We start from the raw sequence: 21,829 nt of genomic DNA, 5'->3' as shown, positions 1-21,829 counted from the left end.
CCAATATGTCAACAGACAGCATCCCTGTGCCTCATCAATATTGCCCGAGATCCTGCTGATATCAGGCTTGCAGACTCATCCTGTCTGATCCGCCACTCCTGCAATTTGTTGCTGAAGGATCCAGCTGATTTGGAGCCCTCCGGACGTGCCAGAGCCGGAGACTCGCTGATGTTGCATTCAGGGCAATTCCCATCTGCATTAAGTGTATGACAAATAGGGAAATTGAAGTTAGACCGTTTTTTTTTGTTCGTTGTGAAGAAATGCTAATCCCTCGAGCTCCTCCTGGTTCTGCTGGTCTCAGCGTTCACAATGCTGTCAAACCTCTTGTGTGAGACACTCCAAAACCACTGCCAGCCTCACCCCAGCTGGATCACATTTCCTAACGTTAAGCCTGCTGGTCTGATTAGAGCACTCAGATGAAGAAGGAGCACTTAGATGAAGTAGCAGATCAACATTAATGAAGGCCTTCCTCCACAGATTAAAAAAAAAAAAAAAAAGCAAAAGGTGATAATATGACAGGGAGAAGTGAGTCTATGAAATGACTGTTTCATACCGCAATGGTATGAAGAGTGAATAATTTATCCATCTGTTTTGAAAGGCAAAGCCCAGGCGCTGCAGAGAGTAAAACAGCACTGAAGTCCAACCAAATTAATTCTGAATACATTTTCAATCTTGATTTCTCTTGTATCTTAAGCTACAACACTTGATCCCAACAAGAGCAGGTTGAACGCATTAGGAAGGAATGTTATTGTATAAGCAATCCCTCTACTGGCTGAAACATCAGAGGGTCATGGAAACATCTTTAAATGTCACTCCTTTGTGAATATATTTTTGGAATTTTGGTCATAAAGCTGGGCTTGAATGCTCATGGATTCAATTTGGAGGCTGATAATCAATCATGCAATCAAAAGCCAGTGATTGGCACGCAGGCCAGAGCTTTTTTATGCCTGTGCAAATGGCACAAGCATGTGTGGCTCCGTGTGCTGCATAAAGCAGCAGGGTTGTTTGCACGGGAAAAAAACAAGCGACAGAACAAGGGAGGTCTTTCTGCAAGAAGAACCCCTTCCAGTTATCAACCAGAAAAACCAACGTAGAGGCAATGAGGGCTGTCCCTGCCCTCAAGACCGGGGTGAGAGCTGTGGCTGCTCACTGACAGTGCCCTCCCTGCATCACCATCCCCAGGTGCCTGCAGGATGGGAGGGCAGCGGGCGGCCAGCTCCATCCCCCAGTGGTGGGCACGAGATGCTGCTTGGAAAAGAAAACCAGTGACTTGACCTTGATATGGGGACTAGGGCCACGGCATGCACAATCCTGCTGCCGTCCTGCACCGATCCAGCCTGGGATCATGGCAGGGACACGGAGACCTGCGGCGGAGCGGGACAGCCCGGATGCACATCGCCGAGGCAGATGGGTTTCCACAGGCGGAGATTTACGACTTAGTGAAAAGTCCCCGGTTTGATGGCTGCTTTTTCATTTCCTACAAATCAAATTACAGGGGAATAGAACTGATTGTGAACATATTTAGGGAATGGGCTTGTTGCTGTCTTTTTGCATTTCCTTTGTAGTATAAAGCAGTGTGTTGGCTGAAAACATTCAGACACTCTTGAGAAATCATATTGAATGCCAACAGGAATGGAATAGCAATGGAAGGACCTAATCCTGCACATGCTCCAGATGGCAGGTCTTCCTCCGCCCTGCAGCTACTCCACGGTTTATTCCCCATAACTGCAGACTACTCATGCACATAGGTGACTGCAGGGAAAGACCAGCAAATGAAGCCTCAAGTCCTGGCAAGGCAGCACACAGGCGTTAGGGTCAGACAGCGACCCTAGCAGGGCTCAGCACAACACAAACATCTCCCTCTAGATCCGATTTAACCACACCACCTCCAGAGAGGAACTTGCATTCTGCAGCTCAGAGACAGGAAAACGATCCTTGTTTTATTCTGAGATAGCCTGATTATTTTGCAAGTTTTCTTAATGTGAGTCAAAAATCAGTCTAAACAGAAGAGCAGAACAGATCCAACAAACCAGAAATCTGGCAGAAACTCCCCCCAGAAACAACAGTTGACATGGAGATGCTGGGGGACACCTGAAGAGAAGAAATTCTGAACTGGAGTCACATAGGAAGACAGCCTAGTTGTGTGGCCAGAGAGATGAACCACACCAACAGGAGATCTGTCCAGATAAAAATGATTAAAGCAGCTCATGTCCTAAAACTCTCCAAGCACAACATACACATTGCCCAATTTAACAGACACTCTTTCAAAGCTGTTAAGAATATTTGAAAGATACATAATGTATGGTCATGGCTATTGTTATTTAGACTTATTATTCACACAAGGGTAGTAAAACAACATCCTCTGTCAGAAGCAGAGTCCTTTTTTTGTTGTTGTTGTTGTCCTGAAAGAGAAAATCCTGACTCAAAGAGAACCTTTCATGAAGGAAGCAGCAGTACGATATGACAGGCACACAAAGATGCTTTGAGCAGGAAGGTTTATTAGCTGCTGCATAACAAGAGCAGCAACAATGGCATTAAAGAGGGACTGCATTTAGCATGGGAAACCTTCTTGCCTTGGAGTATGGGACCAAACGGTGCTGCTCCTGGGGCAGGTTCTTGCCCAAGGGGCGCCTGCCCCAAGGCATGGGATAGTGCCTGCTGCCAGCGCTGGGGGAGCGAGTCAGAAGGACAACTGCTTGCAGCTTGTCGGGGCAATATATAAAACAAGTATCTCCTTAAAATTAATGGGGAACGGAGGGGAAAAGGCTTCTTTGCATTCTAGGTTAAGCAACAGTTTAGTCTCTGCTTCCTTAAAAATGATCTGCCACCTGCTACTAATTTCCTTCTTTGTTACAAAAGCCATTGACTGCCTGAAGGAAAGGGGGAGAAGAAGCTGTTAAGCTGCACTTTACACAGAGCAAATGAGAACACAAATAGCAGGGGATGTGTGTTTTAATGAGCAAGAGAGGCATTGATCAGTTTACTACTGCACTTGGGGCTGGTCCCAAAACTCAGCGAGTGCCCGAGTGCCCGGAGCCCCTTGCGGCTCGGCGGGACCCACGGCCACTCATTGTCTGGGGAGCAGCAGGAGGCTGGGCACAACACGCCGTGCCCTTGTCTCGCCTGCCCCTTCCCTTGCACGAGTGCTGCTGCTTTGCAGCAGTGGCTCAGCAACCCCTTGGGCACGCACTTTTCGGTCTTCCCCATCCTCTGCTTACCTTAAGGGCCGCAACGTCCTCAGCAGTCTCAGAACCCTCAGCATCCCCAGGATCTTCGTGCCGCTGTCGGACACCATCGAGACCAGGATGTCGATGACCGAGATGAGAACCAGCACCCCATCCAGCACGTTCCAGCTGCTTTTCAAGTAGGCTTTCTCCCCAAAACACAAGCCTAGTGCCACCACCTGCCCGGACAACAAGTTGCAACAAATTAGGACTATTGCATCCAATATGTTTTCTCCAGTTAGCAGCCTGCTGAGAGTGCATTATTTACAGATACAAGTCTGTGAGTCCATTTGCTTCCCAGTATAGAAGCCTAATGAGACAAATCAGCAAAGTGGTATATTGCAAGGACTGTAAAATAACTCTGCAGATACATCCCAGATTGTCCCTGGCAGCTGATGTATTTTAAATGCAACTAAGCCTAGCTGCACAGAAGTGTTTCTAACATGTTTAGATCTGGCATAAAAAGTTTGATTGTGTTTTATTTCTATAGACTCCTGGAGTAAAGGTTCAGAGCGGCTGACCCACAGCAATCAGTTACAAGCTTTGCAAATACAGAAACTAGAGAAACTTTCCATAGAGAGAGCAATTGTTCTGTGAGATCATTATGAATTACACAAGAGAGATTTACAGCAGTGGGTTTCTGAGCCTCCTGCCTCAAACCCAGCAAAGAATTTCAATGTGCTTAAGTATCTTCCTCCTCAGGAAAGCACATAGCTGCTTAGGTTGTTGAGGACAATGGGCTGTTGAAGACAATGGGACTTCCATGCATGGCTGAAGTTAAGCATGTGCTCAAGAGCTTTGCTGAATAGGGAAGGATTGCTGAATTGAAGCATCCCATTGCTCATATAATGGTGTAAATCAAGAGCAACTTCAGTGAAATTGTTCTGATGTAAAACGTGCTCAGAATAAGGCGTGTGGTGGGTATTTGAATATGATTCAGAAGGGGAAAATATTCACCTCGCTCATCACTGGTAGACCTGGAAGTTTTGCAAGCCCAATGTAATAAAATATCACTGATATAACACAGACACACATCCTCCAGCTTCATTTACCTTAACTGTCATCTCAGTCAGGAAGATAACCGTGAAGATGTAGTTAGAGAGCGTTAGGAAAATCCGTTCCTATAAAAAAAAAAAAAGAAAGAAAAACAAGGGACAACATTTTACGTCTCGCTTTCCGCAGCTCTACGCCTCCCTGCGCACATTTGTGCGGCTGCTGACTGCTCTGCAGCTTCTGTGCTGAACCAGGCCTCGGCCTGTTTGCTCGCGGAGCGGGGAAATCCAAATATTTAGACAACCTCGCTGCGGGCGGCCAGGCTGTGTCAGCACCATGGAGAGGGGCAGCGGCGCAGCACCGGCCCCTCCACCAGCACCACGGCAGCCCCCAGGCCGCCCGCTGTCCCCCAGGCCCCCGGCTGTCCATCCCCTAGGCCTCTGGCTGCCCCTCAGGCCTCTGGATGTCCCCCAGCAGACACCCAGCCATCTCACACCCTTGGCACATCTCTCCCTGCCCCTCACCTGCGGCTGCCGCCGTGCAGCGCAAATATCACCGAGCTCCCAATTCCCCAGTAAATTAAGTCAATATTGGAGCGGCTGTGCTGCCGGGCGAGCGGGACCCACGGGAGGCCAGAGCACAGCTGGCATGAGCTGTCACTGCTCCACCGAAGCCGAGAAGCTCCAGGGGTTGGTGCCAGCTGAGACCTGTCCCCAGAAGGGTGAATCACTCGCCCAAAGCCACAGGCAAGACCTGGGCACGAAGCCCGGCGGTCTCATCTCTCCATCCCCTGTGCTATCCACCAGACCATGCAGTCCTCACTGCCACTGTTCTGAAACAGCAGCTAGCGATTACAGATGAGGCCATGGACCGGTTCCCTATCTGTAGTTAGCAGAAACCTTTCTTTTTTAATGATGACCATTAAATAAATTACACTTTTCCCTAATCCCTAAGCAATCTCTGACTGCCTGTGCTGAGAAATGGATGGCAGACAGTGGAAGCTGGAGGAAAGGTGGGGAGTGCGCATGTATACACGTGTGTGTACAATTGAACTGGCCCTGGTTCTGCTAATGACAATTTTGGATTTATTTCTGCTGCTCTCTACAGAGCAGTCCTGTAAGAGATGCAGATCTCTCACTCAAAATGAGATGCAATTTAAACAAGACAAAACACCTTGGCAACTCTCTCGCTTGCCAGATCATGATTTACTGAAAGTGACTCAGGAACCACAGAGTAGCTTGTTTCCATCCTGGGCCCATAATTAATTAGGTGCTAGGCCTGCACTGTGATTGCAGGAGCTGTGATAGGGAACATCTCCGGCCGCCCGCTGACTGCCACACAAAAGACGGCTGCGAGGGCGAGGCGGTGTGAGGGAGGAAGAGGGTAGGGACCTGCTTGTGGTGCTGGAGATAAAACAGCAATAGCATGGAGGAGACTGAGGATATTACATTCCTCTCTGGCAAGCGTGGGGCTATTTTGAAGGATAATCTCCACGGCCCATGTCGCGCTCTCTGAAATGGGGAGCGCGTGTTGGCTAGCAACAGCATCCCCTGTTCCGATAAGCCAGCTGAAACTGGGGCAGGGAAAGAGAACTCGCTTGAGCAAGCTAGAAAATCCACAGCTCGGGGAAGCCAAGTACAATTATTTTAAACAACTCAAGCTAAACTAACTCTCTCCATTTCCAGATGAAAGCTCCATCAGTGCGGGCAGGGGCTGGGCACTCCTCCTGGCTGCCTCTGCTCAGCATCAGCATCCCCCTGCTCCTCTCTGCTGCTCCCAGACCACGGCTCAGCTCAGCTCCTGCCCCAGGTGACCCAGTTCGGGTCCCTTGGCTACAACCTGATGCTGAGGAGCCTCACACTGGTCCCTGTCCCCTTTCCTCTCTGCACTCCGCCAGTGCCTGGGGACACCACAGCTCGTCCTCCCTCTCTTATACAGGCAGCAATGCTGTTTTGTGCTCCATGCCATGGGCTCCTCTGACTGCATGTCACACCGCTCCCTTCATCTCCATGCAGGTTCTGTTCCTTTCAGAGCCAGCCCTGGTGAATGGTGGCTCTCAAAGGACACAGCAAGGGGCTCCAAGGAAGCATTTAGGATCTCAAGGGTGTCCCATTTGGGGAACAGCAGGGTGATTTCCTCTTGCTAGATTGGCTGGCAGGGAGTCCTGCTCTTGTCTCACAGCTGTGAGTTGGTGCTCCATGGCTGCACAATAATCAAAAGAGGAAAAAAAAAAAAGTGGATTTAGGGGAAGAACCTCCGGGCAAACTAATTCAGTAAGGAGGACTACTAGGGAAAGCTTAAAATAGGCAGAGAGCAGCCACGACTCCAGTTTTAAGGTCTAACATTGAAGATCCATGAAAATGAACAGCCTGACACGCCTACGACAACAAAACAGGATTCTATACGATTGCGATATGAGCAGTCTTTTGCAATACATCAGCAAGAGCTCAGCATATATCTCAGCCGCAACCTATGCTAAAATAAAAGAGCAACCGGATGATCCTACCCCCCTGATTGATGGAAGGTGGTGCTGTGAGGGTCTGGTTTGCAAAATCATTACACAGTCAATTAAAGCAAAATGGTTCAGGGAAATGGAATTACGGTGCACATATCAATTCGGTTTTGCTTGTGTCACAACAAAGATCACAGACAAAAGGGAGAGAAAAGTATGAAATGAACAGTTTCCCCCATTCGCTTCGCACCATACATACGTGCCCGTGAACAACAGATGGATGAAACGAATATTGTGCTGAGAGAGGAAAAGTGTTTGAAGGTTGATCAGAGAAGGAAACCGAGACAGATGCCATGCTTATGCCACGAATTCAGACCTCGATCAGACTTGCAGAAATGGGCTATTATTAGGGGAGCCTCGGTATGTGGCAGACCATGAGCTCTGCTCTCGTTCTTTGAACGGACTCTGGAGAGGGACCAAGAGAGCTGGGAGCAGCAGCCCCTGCGCACGGAGCAGGGGATGGTGAAAAGCCTTTCCTGGGACAGCATTACCCCGGTAAACACTGTACTTAATTCAACACATATGCTGGCAGCTTCCCATTTAAAAAAGGAAAAGAGAGAGCCCAAATGCACGGCGGTGGGGTGCAAGCCACATGAGCTGGCTGCACGAGGAACACGCCAGCCTGGAGCACTGAAAACATTAACCTCAAACTCACAGCGCTGTGAGGCTCGATTTTGGGTCGTTCCATGGCAATGGTAATGCAGTTGAGGAAGATGATCACCAGGACGATATGATCAAACATCTTGTGCGTGATGATTTTATTGCACATCAGACGGAATCTGCCAAGGAAGAGGGAAAAAAAAAAAGACAACACACAGACTAGCTGTTAATGCTCGGCTGGTTGGGGACGAACACGCTCCCGCCTGCGCAGCAGCCGAAGCACGGCCGGGGAATCGAGCACCCTGTTTGCACAGCAGATGAGCCACAGTCTTGCAACCCCCTCCCTGGCAGAGCCCCATGCTGCAGGCAGATCTGGGTAGGAATAAAAAAGGACCCGAGCTACAAAGTTCGATGCCAAATTTGGGCCACAAACTTCAAGCCCCGGTTAAAGCCAGAGAGGAATCTGCTCCACTCGGAGTGGAGCAGCTGCTTCCCCAGCTTGGACAGGCAGCCAGGTGTGGATCTGGCCCCTGCCTGGTCCGCAGAGTTCAGGTTTAACTTAAATAAAGGAAGAAATACCTCCAGCAAGCGTGTAGGGGTTGAGTGAACACAGAACAAAGAGACAGAAGCTATTTATTGTGACAGATGGCTGTACACTGACCCGGGATTTATAATGCCGTATTACATTCCCCTAAGTCTGTTTCTGAAAATCTCTCTAATCTTGCTATGAATGAACTCGAATGCTGTCCAGGGCCCACCAGCTCAAAGGTGGGAAACCCTCGTTAAGCGTGGGTTAATGTCCAGAGGAAGAACGAGAGCCTGGAGCCCAATTGTCCCATGGCCGGGCTTTGGGAAGGGCAGCACTGGGGTAAGGAGAGGGCAGATTTATGGGGCTGGTGGGAGAGGGAGGAAGGGAGGGGAGGACAAAAGTCGGGGCTGAGGGGAGGTTTAGCAGGTGAAGGAGGGCGCTTTGCTGTGTTGTACATGTGCACCAGGTGCAAAACTAGATTTTTCTGCTTAATGCAGATCCTTTCCCCCTCATTTCCAAGTCTCTTTGCTCCACTGAATAAAAAACGTACAGAGCGCTGGCATCAGTGACAAAGCCCTTGCCATGCCCAGGCTGCAGACCACCACCAAACTCGCCCATGCCAGGGCTGTGCCTGCCCCAGAGCACCCTGTGGTGTAGGGACCGCCGAGGGGACACGGGTGGTGAGCCATCGCAGCGGGGACACCCACGCCAGGCATCCTGCTGCTATGTCAGCAGCCTTACCTTGAGTGAGGAGCAAAGATGTAGATGGACCAGGAGTCTCTCTCTCTGCAGCAGGCAGGAAGACGTGCCCGGATCCAAGCCTTCACACGGTCCCTTTTGCTCTACGAGGAAAATTTACAGCAGAGACGGAACAGGAGGGAAAAGCAGAGAGAACAGTTAAAACCCCCAAAGCTCCCAAGCAAAGGATTCCGGGCCATTTTTCACTAAACAAATATCCCCAGGTACTCAGTAAAGCCAAAGGAAAATGATCTTTCCCCAAAAGACCTTCAGGGGATGGAGCTCCAGAGGCCGGGTGAGGGCTGTGCTGGTGCTGAGAGCTCATGGGGCCTCACCTTGCTCATGGTACCTTCCTCCAGCACACGGCTAGCCAACAGGATGGACTTGGTAAGTTAATCTTCTGTCCCAGAGGAGAAATAACCTGCTCAGATCAGCCACAGACCCTCCAGATTCTTGACAGACGCTTACCTGAATCTTCTGAGTTGTTTTTTGTTTGTTTGTTTTTTAAATTATGTATAATGCCTATGTCAAAAGCTATAACAGCAACAGAGGGAGGGATTCCTGCTGCTTGCTGGGTCAAGCCCTGTGGCTGTGCACCACTGGAAAGCCAAAGAAGCCATTTGGGACCTGCGTTTCAGTCCAGGAACATGATGGCAAGCATCTGCCTCTCATTCGGCATGAACAGATTAGACAGCAGATTATGAAGCCAGAAGGGAACATCGTGGCCAGCCTGACCTCCTGGATGAGCACGGGCCTTCCAACTCCCCCGAATTAATTCCTACTTGAAACCACAGCACATCCTCAGCCATGCACACGTATGTGTTAGACTACCAGGTTATTTAAGGCCAGGAGGGCAGATTGTAGTGCTGTGGCCAGCAGGTCAAGTAAAGACACAAAAATCTCAGTGCCAAGGGGAAGAAGCCTTGTCCCAGCTGTGACAGCCTCTCGATTAGGTCTCCTTGAATTCTCAGCCACAGATCTCCAAAGGGAGGCCAGGATTTTTAAGAAAATTATCCTGACAGTGCTGTGAACTCAGGCACCACCAGCAGAAGCCACCCAGCACCCGGTTCCCCAGCCAAACTCCTCACCCATCACACCAGGGCTTCCTCAGCCCTTTCCAATCGAAGCACCGGGAGACAAACCCGCAGACCAGTGTGGGCAACGTCACCGCAGTGCTTCGCGTTGGCAGACAAATAAAAATGAATTCTCACTCACTCATTACCCTTATTTCCTCACTGCCACATGGGCCTGAATCTGCACAGGTGTGGGAACGCGGCTGCAGGGCTCCTGGAAGATTATTTTGCAGGTGTTTGGGAACGGCGCCGCGAAGCACAGAGCAGGAACTGCCGCTGGTGCCCAAGGAGCAGGGTGAACCGCAAGGCTCAGGCACTTGTACGCATTTCATCTTCAGAACGGGGAAGGGGGGATTCTGTGCTCATTTTGAGCCAAACTGTTAGCAATTTGAGGTACTCTGGACTGTAAAAATGGGATTTGTTAGGGTAATTGAGTGGAATGGAGGAAATGCTTTCTGCTCCTACATGTACTCAGCCAGGGGTCTCATTAGCGATGGGTAATAGCTAGTGTAGTGCCCATCTTAATGAAAGCACTTGGTGATAACCTGAACCCTTCAAAAAATGAAAACAACCTTGTGAAAATTACAAGAGAAGCCTGCATAACAAAAAAGCTGGGTTTTTCTGCCCCTCTCCTTTGGTTGTCCATCCTTCCCTCCCCTTCTACGCACACACGCCCCAGGCCATGGCACACCAGTAGGTTTTGGCCACATCTTGGCTGTTTTCACATTCCTTTTCCAACTCCAGGCAAGGAATCAGAAGTGCTCCCTTCACTCTAAGCTGTATTTAATAGAGCATGCATCCTGGGGATGTGTTATCCCTCCTAGCAGCCTAGACTGTTAAATTATCCAAGAGTTAACAAAGGTAGAAAAAAAAAAATAAAAGGATAAAATCGTGTGTCTGTTCAAAGTTGCAGCAAAAGCAGTGATTGCTACCCCAGCCTCTGGACGTGGAGTAATAGCTGCAGCTCGGTCCAGTTCATTTTGCGAGCTGGAAGGTTTCCAGAAGTATCTATTATTCAAAGCAGTTCTGGTATTTATCATGGGGATTTGTAGTGAATGGTAATGCGTCAGCAGCACAGAATGCTTCTTTATATTCCTTTTGTCCAATTTTAATGCCAAAGATATTTTGGGGTTTGTCTAATTGTTGCAGCTCCGAGTTCATGGGCTAAATCAGATAACAAAGGCAGAAAGCGATCTTCCATCGCGTCCCTATTCAGTGTGTCAACGCGAGGGCAGCCGTGGCTGCAGCTTGGCTGCTTTGTCCAGGGCTGAGTGCTGTCCTCCGGTACATCCGCATAAATCTAAAGTCAAAGGAATTACTCCAGATTTCCACTAGTGAAACAGCCCAGTTGGGTAATTTGAGCCAAATGTAAGATATTTGCGAAATAAAAAGCGAGCTCTTCCAGCCCAAGTCCCATCAAACGCTTTCTCTGCAAGGTCCAGACACACATCAGCCGCGCACAATCAGCCTGATTGCTGCTTAAGCCCGCATTATGTTCGAAGCAATATATCAATTATGTTGTTTAAATCACATCTATTTGTTCATAAAACACACCTGGGCAGGATGAATAAAGACTGGGATGGGGGGGGGGAGGAAAGAAGAAAACTACTCCTTAATTTGGGTGCTGGTGGCTTCACCAAAACCCAGCCGCTCACAGCAGCAGCCCCCCCACCAACACGGGGCCGGATGCGGGGGCACACGGGGCCGGGGGCAGTGATGCTCGTTGATGGGCTGTGATGTTGCCTTCACCCCACACCTTCAAACAGCCCCCCCCAGCCTGTGCGAAGGAGAGCTGCTGCTAAATAGCTTCTTTTTTTTTAGGACTTCCAGATATTAATGTACTTCTGAGGGCAGGGTGAAAGGCAGCTGGCATTAAAAGATGACTGATGCACTCCTCCGAGTCAGGGAAAGGGTTAGATTTATAAAAGATTTATTATAAGGATGGGGGGGAACCGTTGAAAAACGCACTATGAGCAGCAACAGACCTCCAGGCAAGCTTGAAGCTGCACGGAGGCACTCGGGACCTGATTATTTGATTTTAAATATGCAGTAGGGGCAGGCTAGGATGGTTTGGGTGAACAGCTGGACTGCACATCACAGGAAAAAATGCAAAAGCTGGAGTGAATCCGAGCTGTGATTGCAACATGCAATAGGGATTTTGCCCCTGGGAGTAGGGGACACTTGGCTCTGTCCTCGCTTTCCACTCCGAGCACTCGGCGTTTGAGTTTTTCTTCTCTCTGCACACACAGAAATTTTACAGCTGGCATGTGCAGCGACCTGTAACACAGCCCGGATCAGAGATCTGGCCAGCAAAGGTCCCCCAGCAGATCCCCAACCTCAGGTACAGCCACACAAACCCAAGCAGGCAGCAGATCGCCAGGTCGGTGAAGCTCCTTGTCTACATCCACACCCCGAAGAAGAGATTTTTCCTCCCTAATTTTGTACTTCTGGGGAGAAGGGAGATCAGGGGCCCGATTCAGGCCCCTCTGAGCAATGTAAATTCAGAATCAACTCTCTGAAGGCAGTGGGGCTGCACTAATATAATGGGAGGCTGAGAGATCCAAACGAAGCCTTTGCACCGCCTTTTATTTCTGTGCAGAGGCAATCAAAACCATCCAGCAAGGAGAGCTTGTTAAGCTTTGTTGCAGAAGGGCATATTTAGGATTGCTTTGATCTGAGTAACAGTTGAGTTCTTTTCTTCTTCTGGTGGTAGGGGAGTTTTGAATATTATTTTTTTTTCTTTTAAAAAATAATGACATTTTTTTCTGACTTTGTCAAAGCTCACACAGGGGCAAAGAAACCCCCAGAACGTCGGGAGGCAATCACAAAGGGAAGCTCCGCAACCTGGGGACTCATTTCACTAATCTAAGCAATATTTTCCGATCCGTCTGGTTTAGCAATTTGCAGTAAGTGCATATTTCGGAGCACGGGGAAAGGCAGCCGCCAGCTGAGGATGTCCCAGCTGCCGAGTGTGGAAGCACCACGGGCAGGGGCACGCTTTATTTACCCCGTTTTGTCTATTCTTTCCCTAGGCATTTGCTTCTGAGAGCTCCATGGAAAGGGCAGGGACCTTTGGTCTAACCCTGCGTGGCCAGACCTCAGCACGCAGAAAGAAGACATTTAATTTCCCCTAAAAGCAGCCACCGTGGCCATAATAAAAAATTAAAGCCACGCATCTTATTCAACAGCTTGTCAGCGCTGGCTGGAGCTGCGGGGATGGGTGGGATGGGAGGGGGACAGGAGGGACGTGTCCCATCACAAGGTGTCCAATGCAAGGGCAGCTGCTGGGGGGAAGGAAGGCACCTGCAGGATCTTTGCACCAGGTGAGCTGGAAAAAGCAGCACACGTTGGACATAAAAACCATCCCTAGCTGGCTATAAAGAGCACGGTCTCCTGATCACTTCCAGTCGTGCTTTTTCAAAAAATAATTACCTCTCCTATTCTTAAAAATTCAATTTATTTTATGGAGGTTAAAAACCAGGTTAAGACAATCAGTAAAAATCCCAGGCTGAGGATCCATGCTGGAGATGTAATGGGATAATGGCTTGTTTTAAAGGCGATTTACGGCTGAGTGACTCCATTCTGCCAGCACAAACTCTCTTTCTTCTCCTGTTCACTCTCTGGAGTCACCACGGCCTTTTGCATCCCTTCACATGCTCCAAATCCCATTTTCATTCAACAAACTCAGTGAAATATAGTAAAATCATGCCCACAAGCTACAGCTCTTATGTTCTCAGCACCGCCCCAATTACCATTTCATTGCTGTACCCAAAACCCATCAGCTTCACCCAACGCAAACCGAGCAATCCCCCAGATGACCCACTAGACCAGCACGTCTTTAAACCCAAGAACGAGGTGAGCTGAAGCAATGAGAGAACCTGAAAACAGCTGAAAACACCCCAAAATGCCCCTGCCATGAGGACATCCCCATGCACACGCCGGGGCCAGGACTGTGGGTATCCTCCATCCATGCTGCCCCACGCTTCCCCTCCTGCTGCTGGAATTTCTGAAACCCCCCAGTCCCGGTGGCATTTACACGATTTTGGGCAGCAGCAGCACGTGGCAAATTACGTGCCTTGATTTGGAAGTGCGGATGCAGAGAATATGCAAAGCTGGAGATGCCTCTCTACTATCTGGCGCTCTAATCAGCTCAAAATTACAGCTGATTTCTCTTCTCCCGCTGCCATGCTTTTAGCTAACGTTTCCTAAATGGCACTTTTCAGGCCGCTGAAAAAGAGACACTTATTGGACTAATGCCTCTTCATACTGAAATTAATGCAAAGCCTTTGAAATTACCACTGTCTCTATGGGACTAATGTCTCCGTGGGACTTGTGGGCCAAGCCCTGCCCTTGCATTGCCTGTTGATGTCAACAGAAATTGTCTGCTCCTGTGTGTGGGAGCTGAAAGCCAAACAATGGCTGGGGAGCAGGGAAATTTACTTATTGAATATAATAAAAAAATAAGAACAGAAAAGCATACGATCTTAGAATAAAATTTTAGAATCATCTAGGTTGGAAAAGACCTTCGAGGTCACCAAGCCCAGTCACCAGCCTGACCTGCTGAGTCCAGTAAGGGACACTAAACCGTGTCCCTTAGTGCCACATCCACACATATTAAATTCCTGCAGGGACGGGGGCACATACTGCCACGATGGGGGCACGTACTGCTGCGATAGCATTTGATCCACGCCTTTTCCTGGAACCTGATATCTCCATCCAGAGCCATCTGATACGGCACTGAAACACTTAACATAACGCCTGCCCTTCTTCTGGCAGCATCCACGGCCCGATTGCTCCTGGTGCTCTGCTGGTGCCCCTCAGCCTGGGCTGGTGGTGACACCCACCTCTTGCAGTGGCCATGGCTTTGCACCCACCAGCGCGCTCCCGAGACAGGTGCCGATAGCACTTGGTCGAGCAAAAAAAAGCCAAAAGTAAGCACTTGGCACTTCCTTACCATGTTGCCTTCATCATCACCATCATCGCAGTCCTGCCGGGGGTCGTCCAGGTGGAGCTGGTGAACCAGCAGGCCTGGAGAGGTTTTCCCATTGCAGTCCTGGTGCTCGGAGGCGGAGGTGCGACTGCTGTGCATGCTGCTGGTCCGGTACAGGGAAGGCACCTGCAGGGTGTCCTGGAGGTCGAAGGAGCCTTTTGTTTCCAGCGACTCCATGCGATGAGGTAAGGAGCCGTTGAAGCTGCCGGCCCGGCTGGAGCGCTCCTCGTCCGAGCTCTCCCCATCCTCCGAGCTCTCCTTCCCCTCCCCGGAGAGCAGGGACCTGCGCTCTCCGCTCTGGCCCCGCCGTTTGAGGCTGGGCGCCCGGCCGATGCTGTTCCAGCTGGAGCGGCGGCTGGTCCAGCTGCTGCCAGCACTCCAGGGGCTGTGCGGGGAGCTGCGGGCGCTGGGCTGCGGGAGGGATGGGGACAATGTCAGCACCGTGCCACCCACCTGTGCCGGGCTGTCTCCACTCGGCTCGAGCACACAAAACAACCCCGTGAGCCTGGGAGATGCCCGTGGAGCACCCACAGGATGCTCAGGTCCTTACTGGGGACTTGAGCTCGTAGGCAGCAGGGTCCACGGAGACGCCGCTGGCCCGGCGCGACTCATGGCCCTGCGCGGCCTCGCCAAACACGGCGCTCTTGGGCATGGGCATCGGCGTGGCGGCCGTGTGGATGATGAGCGGTGGGGTGAGGCTCTTCTTCAGCTCCGGGTGGTCGCTCAGGGCCATCACTGGAAGACACAAGGGGTGTTTAGGTGCCCCCCTCATCCTGGGGCACAGTCACAGCCTCCTCTCGGGCAGGCGGAGCAGCTGCATGAGGGGTGTTTGTCCTCTGAGCTTCAGGAGGACGGGGACCAAAAGCCATCTGGGGAGCCGAGAGCCTTCCTCTAACATGGCAGGGAAATAGTGAGGGGTAAGTTGGGAATGGGATCAGGCACTGAAGAGAAAGGGAAGCAAATCTGTTATCTGCTGCCCCTCAACCCTTCAGCTGAGCCCTGCCAACTCCTCCCCTGGAGACCCCTGCCCATGTTGGGCTCCATCTCTCCTCTCCATCCTCCTCCTTCCCCGATTCCCCCCAAGGGCTCCTCCACTTGTGCCCCTGCAGGGATGCTCCAAACACCCAGACCTCATGCCTGGCACTGACAACACGTGCCCAAATGCCATTGCCTCTCCCTTTGCAGCTTGCACTCCAACCCCGCAGCACAAGCCTGCTGTGCGCCAGGATGAATGCATCCTCCCCAGGAGGGCTCTCCCCATCCAGGACACCCGGTTTTCACAGCAGAGCAGGGTTTCTGCAGCAGGGACAGGTGTCCCGGGGCTGTTACTCACAGGCTGGGTTCGACAAGTTTTTCTTCAGCCCGGCCTCCTCTTCCAGGCTGCGGGGGAAGAGATCGCCCTCCGAGTCGGACTTGGAAGCGTCGCCCTGGAGCAAAGCAGAGAGCTTCAGCAGGGAGGAGGGAGGGCTGCACCGCACGGACACCCCTCCGACAAACGGGTTCCCACTGCCAACAACACACCTACGGATCCACCGAGTTTTGCACCACGATGCAACACCACCTTTCACAAAATGAGGCATGCACATATTTATACCACAGACTAATTAACCTCCTACCAGGAAGACAGACTGCCTCTGATTCCAAACGCAGTCCCAAAAAGGGATCAGAAAAAAAAAAAAAAAAGAAAAAAAAAAAAAGAAGAAAAAAAACACCTCCAGAAAGCATTGCCTATTTTGGGGTTTCCTGGAATTGCACATGGTGTGGATATGAGGGAAGGATTCTGATGAGCAACTTTGGGACAAAAATTGACCCTACTCATCTCTCTCAATTTCTGTAGCATAGCTTAAAGCTCCCTCTGCATGGGCATTCACATGGCTCTTTCTAGTGATGCTTCGACAAAGCAACTGAAGATTCAGAAGGGACATGAGGGACCCTGACTTTCTGTGTAGCTGATGGAAGAGGCTCCAAGAGGTACCTGATAACAGCTGCCCCTGAGTGGCCACGCACCCTCCAGCTGCAACATAGCAGAAGCAGAAGTTTGGGGGATTTACACAAATTCCACTGCATCTTTTCAAATCCTGAGAGCTGCCGAGGACACGTGCCCGTCCTCAGGAGGGGAGGGATGAGGTTTACCATTTCTCGCAGCGTGGTGCCTGGGCTCTCGCTCAGTCTCGTGGCACGGACCCACTTAGGGACCTCCCTGCACGATTCTGTCCATTGGCACTGCAGAAAGGTGCTTAGGGTGTGGTATAGTCAGGACCCATCCGGCAGGAAAAGGTGCTTGCCAGAAGGATGCCCATCCAACAGAGAAGGATTTGGGGCTGAAAACACTCAAATGTTCTGGCAAAGGGCACCAGACCCCGGCGTGAGGCACATCAGGAGGGAGGAGGGCAGGGAAGGGAGGCAGGGTGCCGGGATGAGAAGCCAAGCAGACCCTCACTTCAGCTGGGAGAAACCAGGAGCCCCAGAACCCCCACCCCAAGGCCAAGCTGCACCCCGGGAGCCCCTGCGGAGGTTTGGTGCTCGGGTTCCTGGTGGGAGAAAGGCAGAGGGGCCCCAGCCTGGAGGAAAGCTCAGCAGCACAGGGCCAGAAGGGAGATGGCCTCCGACACCACGTCTGGTGCTGTGCACCTCTTGGTTAGGGCAGGGGTCAGCTCTGCTGCTCCCCACCTGGTTTGCTAAACACTTAGGGTATTTTTTTTTTTTTGCTTTGCTTTCTTTTTGTTTCTTTTCCAGGCAGGCTGGACACTCTCAGACACAGTTTTAAAGCAAAAGAGAGTGCGATGCGAAGAGCTGGCTCTTCCCTTCCCCTCCTGAGCACTCGGGACTGCCGTGCTGTCCAGGGAAGGCCGCCCTGCAGGAAGCAGGGAAGGTCAGGAATGCACCTTGCGAGAGGGGGCCGTGAAGCCAGGCTGGCCCGAAATTCGCTGGATTTGGGGCTGTCTGGCTCCAGCGAGCACGGGCTCCAGCTGGCTGCAGGGACGCTCCCGCCGCCGGCTCCGCAGCTCCGGGGGCCTGCCAGGAATTACTCACTTCTCCCTAATGGGTTATTAAAGGCGAATAAATAATGGGAAAAAAATCTGACGTAATTCATATTCCTGGAGTGCTCCTCGACAGCCCGGAGGAAAGTTTTAGGGTGCACAACGAGACGTGTGCCGAGGGGGGGAAGCGGAGCCACGGGGGACTCCCCCCAGCACCAAACCCCACAGCAGGGGGGCAGAAGCGTCCCCTGCGAACCAGCAAGCGCCGCGCCCGGGGCTGCTGCCCGTTACCTGTTCTTGCACTCCCAGCTTGCCTTTCTGGATAGAAAAGGGGTTAGGAGAGAAGAGGGGGTTACAAGAAAATGGGGGTAGGTCGAGAAGGGCCCCGCGGCACTGTGGCTAAGGCAGTGTGTACCCGCGGTGCCAGAGCGCACTTGGATGTGATGGAAAGGGCTTTTGTGCTGAAGTTAAAGCCAGATGTCTCAGAGAGGGCAGAAAGGGAAGGGGGTGGTGAAGAGAAAGATGAGGTCGGGAGACGAGTGAGGCTCGGGGCGTGCTGCACTTAGGAGATGTGCAGCTCACTGCTGCCCTTTGCCACCTGCTCATCCCGACCTGCTCCATGCTCAGGAGAGTCTCACCGGGACCCCACATCACAGCTGACCTTCCCTGGGCACCCCAAAGCATCTTCCAGCGGTGGCTGCCTCCATCCCACCTCATCCTGCAGAGCGTGGGGCTCCTGCACCCACAGCCGTGCTGCTCAGGGGATTGACTCCAGGTCCCTTGGGTGCCAGGAGCTGCTCCCAGCATCGCCGCCCACACCTCCACGGCTGTGACCAGGCTGCGAGCACGCTTCGGACCAAGCTGCTGCAAGCCCCATGGGCGAGCTTACCCCATTTTAGGGCCGCACAAAAGGGTCGGCGAGAGCTGGGGCCGGAGCCCCATCGGCCACCCCAAAGCACCCACCTTCGTTCCTGCAGCTCCCCCAGAGAAGGACGGGACTCAAAACCAAGGCTGACTTGACAATGAGGACGACAAAAAAGAAAGGAACGACACCAGCCCAACAACCCCCAAAAGCACGACAGCTACTACGATGGGAAGGGTGACCAGGCACCACGAGGGGACACAACCACGGGGGGCACGGGTGGGCTCATGCGCGGGCGTACGTACCGCCGCCGGGTCGACAGGCAGCTGAATACAGCTCAGCTGCCCGCTCGCGTCTTCTCGCTTGGAGATCTCCTGAAGGAGAAACGGGGGCAGGGAGGGGAGGGGGAAGGAAGGGGAAGGGGGGGTTCAATTTTCACACTTTCAACAGCAGAACGGAGCGGGGAGTCAAAAAAAAATCAATCAATCAATCTGGGTAAAAACGAGGAGAGGCGGGGAAGGAGAAGGGCCGTGTGCGGCCGTGATGGAGAGCCGGCTCCGCGGGGAGAGGGTGGAAGACCTCAGGTGGAGCACAGCCCTCCAAAGAGGCCAGCCTTACCTTTAAATTAAGTGTTTCAAACAGAGAGCTTGATTCAGCTCCTAAGTGATAATTGTGCTAATGAAACACCAGCTAATTATTGAAAACACGATATTTTTTTTCCTTTTTGCAGCTGCATAATGGGATCTCTATTTATTACGCCGTCATTAAGCAGCAATGGAGGCTTTTAATGAATGTTTGATTAACACAGTATCAGTCCTCTTACAGCCAGGTAAAATACCTCCAGCACCTCTTCACGGTGCCAGAAATCAGCATTTCCTGGCCCACTTGGAAAGCCCGAGGTATTTGCACCCTTCCGCTCGCCATCAGCCCCAGCAGCACTTGGGGAAGGTGGCACAGCCCTGGGCGCATGGTGTGGGGCACCAGGAGGCACAGGGTACCCCCTCCTCAACTGCTTCTCTAGGTGGCAATGCCATTTTGCCCTGCTCTAGGCCGGGATGAAGAGTTTAAGACTGATCAGTTTGGGGGCTGAGTGGGAGAACAGTGTCTTGCAAGCCATGCGACGGACACTTAATTTAAAGTCTGTGCTTGTAAGAAAGAGAGAGGTGTGGACTAGCCATTGAAAGGAAACACGGAGACACTTTACTCTCACAAGGACAACCCCAACAAAGCGGATAGGAATGCAAAAGGATGCAACAAAAACACCATCCCAAAATCTCTACAAAGGGAAAATGAAGAAGTCTTCTTCAGAAGAAGAAGTCAAAGCCCTGTTTTCTGCTGGGCCTGCTGCTACACCCAGAGCGTAGGCAGCATCCTTCCCGCAGGGGCCAGTGGGCATGCTGGGGGTGGCCCTGGGGGGGACACAAGGCAGGGAGCGGGCCAGAGCCAGGAGTGAGGGAGGACAAGGGAACACAAGACTGGGAGGATCGCCAATGGAAGAGCACGCTTTGGAGATAATATTGTCAGGAAGTCCCTCAGGAGAGGAGCTTTATGTCTGACAGAGAGGAGTCATTGTTTGCTTCGAAGAGAGAAATCCCGAGGGCAGGGACCTGAGAGTTCAGGCAGCGATTTCAAATTAGCAGCTCCATCAAACGGAGTCCCCTGCTCACCTTCCCCGCACGAACGCCAGACCCGAGTTAAATCAGAGAGCGCGCGTCCAAAAATAACCGCGTTGCATAAAGTCCTGCGTGTGCCTCTTGCACGAGAGAAGCAGGTTATCCAAAAAAAAAAAAAAAAAAAAAAAGGAGAGAAAAGAAAGGGAAAGAAACTCAACCCTGCAAAATATATTGCTCCATATTCAAAGTTTGGAACAGGTCCTTTTTGTTTCCCAACTGCTTATATACATCTGCTGCCTAGCAACTGGGGCTGCAAAGCCATGCACTAAAATTAACGAGGTGCTCGCAGATTGAGGGAAGGCAGTCAAGGACCAGGAAGATAAAGGCAGCAGCCCTGGGATTGAGTTTCAGCCCAGACAGCTGAAGGAGAATGGAAAAACACCTAACTCAGGAGAAGGACTGAGTGCAACCACTGGAGAGAGATGCAGGGGTTTGTTTTCAGCGAGAGGTGATCTCTCTATTAATTTTGCTTCGGAGAGGAGCCTTTGTGTGCTCGCTAGCAAAAACCAGAATGAGATGTGTTGGAGGAGCAAAGCTGAACAAACACAAAGCTGCAAGGCCGGAGCTGGCGGGTGAGGGTCTGTCTGCTGCGGCAGCGCTGGCTCCCACCACGGTGAGCTCAGGCTCCTGGCCTCGGCATGTGCTCGCTCCCCCTCTGCTGCAGAGAGCTCGGCTTCAGCCGAGGTTTGTCTTTATCACATTTCCATTTACTGGGGGAGCGCTGAGAGCTCAGGATAACAAGGACGTGGAGGGAAGGTGATTACTAAAACACCATCCTAAAAGGCTGAGACATCAAAGAGCACCGTAAGCAGAGTCGCAGATTACGCAAATCAAGTGCAAGCCCGCTGAAATTGCCATGGTTGGGCAGAATTAGCCCCAAAAGGCACAGAGGGGTCTGGGCTTCGGAGGCTGTGCTGGGTTCTGGTCCCTGCGCTCAAATCTCGGTCACAGCACGAGGAAGATGTACCCACAAGGACATGGCTGGAGGAATAAAATCACAGAGCATTAAGGCAGGGCATGACCTTACAGCGAGCCATGACGTGGGACCAGCTGGCCGCAAAGCGAGCGTGAGAAATTGCTGCCCAGTGCCACGGGCGTGCGGGGGGCGCGGGTGAGAGCGGGCGGCGGGCGAGCTCAGGGATGCTCATAGCGTGGTGCTGGCCAAGGGTGTCACCGCCCTCGAGGACTTGGGGGGCAGAAAATGGGACAATGCACTGTAAGGCAGCGAGACACAGGGGCTGTGGGGGCTCCTCCACCGAGGTGACCTTTGGAGAACCAATTTGCTAGCCTGAGCAAAGGGTCGGTTTCAAAGCTGTCATCACTCCACAAGCAGCAAGGAGATTTTACCTCTTCTTGCTCAGGCAAGGGAACATTGAGCTATTGAGGAGAACCTGGCAGTGACCTTCCCCTCAGCTGAATGGCAGGGGGGGAGTTACTGAGAGCAACAGCTACAGCAATAACAATTAAACAGGAAAGCACCAACACAGAGAGAGACGATACAGACAAAGAGAAAAAAATTCTTCTAGCTATCTTCTCCTGGTACGACCCCATTAATGTAACTCTAAACTGCACTGCAAAAAAATAATAATAATAATAAAAATAAATACGGTTCTGTGCACAGCCCTTCATAGGCTGCTCGGATAGGGTGATAAGC

General features: G+C 51.6%; 1 protein-coding gene across 10 annotated transcripts in view; it reads right to left on the bottom strand.

Moving 5' to 3' along the window:
* Nucleotides 1–21,829, bottom strand: part of CACNA1G (calcium voltage-gated channel subunit alpha1 G) — a 129,846-nt gene that overhangs the window by 41,996 nt on the left and 66,021 nt on the right. For 5 of the 10 annotated variants that reach the window (XM_072025595.1, XM_072025597.1, XM_072025596.1 and 2 more), the window contains exons 15-22: nucleotides 18,808–18,876; nucleotides 15,993–16,086; nucleotides 15,210–15,394; nucleotides 14,624–15,070; nucleotides 8,600–8,700; nucleotides 7,385–7,508; nucleotides 4,277–4,345; nucleotides 3,219–3,403 (exon numbers count right to left, since the gene is read on the bottom strand). In XM_072025595.1, the coding sequence (XP_071881696.1) occupies nucleotides 3,219–3,403; nucleotides 4,277–4,345; nucleotides 7,385–7,508; nucleotides 8,600–8,700; nucleotides 14,624–15,070; nucleotides 15,210–15,394; nucleotides 15,993–16,086; nucleotides 18,808–18,876 (1,274 nt within the window). Of the gene's footprint in view, nucleotides 1–3,218; nucleotides 3,404–4,276; nucleotides 4,346–7,384; nucleotides 7,509–8,599; nucleotides 8,701–14,623; nucleotides 15,071–15,209; nucleotides 15,395–15,992; nucleotides 16,087–17,931; nucleotides 17,959–18,807; nucleotides 18,877–21,829 lie in introns of all 10 variants that reach the window. The other 5 variants (XM_072025598.1, XM_072025602.1, XM_072025601.1 and 2 more) reach the window with 2 other exon arrangements.

This window comes from Anas platyrhynchos, chromosome 19 (assembly GCF_047663525.1).
Source record: "Anas platyrhynchos isolate ZD024472 breed Pekin duck chromosome 19, IASCAAS_PekinDuck_T2T, whole genome shotgun sequence".
Classification (NCBI taxonomy): Eukaryota; Metazoa; Chordata; class Aves; order Anseriformes; family Anatidae; genus Anas; species Anas platyrhynchos.
Note: the sequence above shows the minus strand (reverse complement) of the source record. Positions and strands in the feature narration are given on the sequence as shown.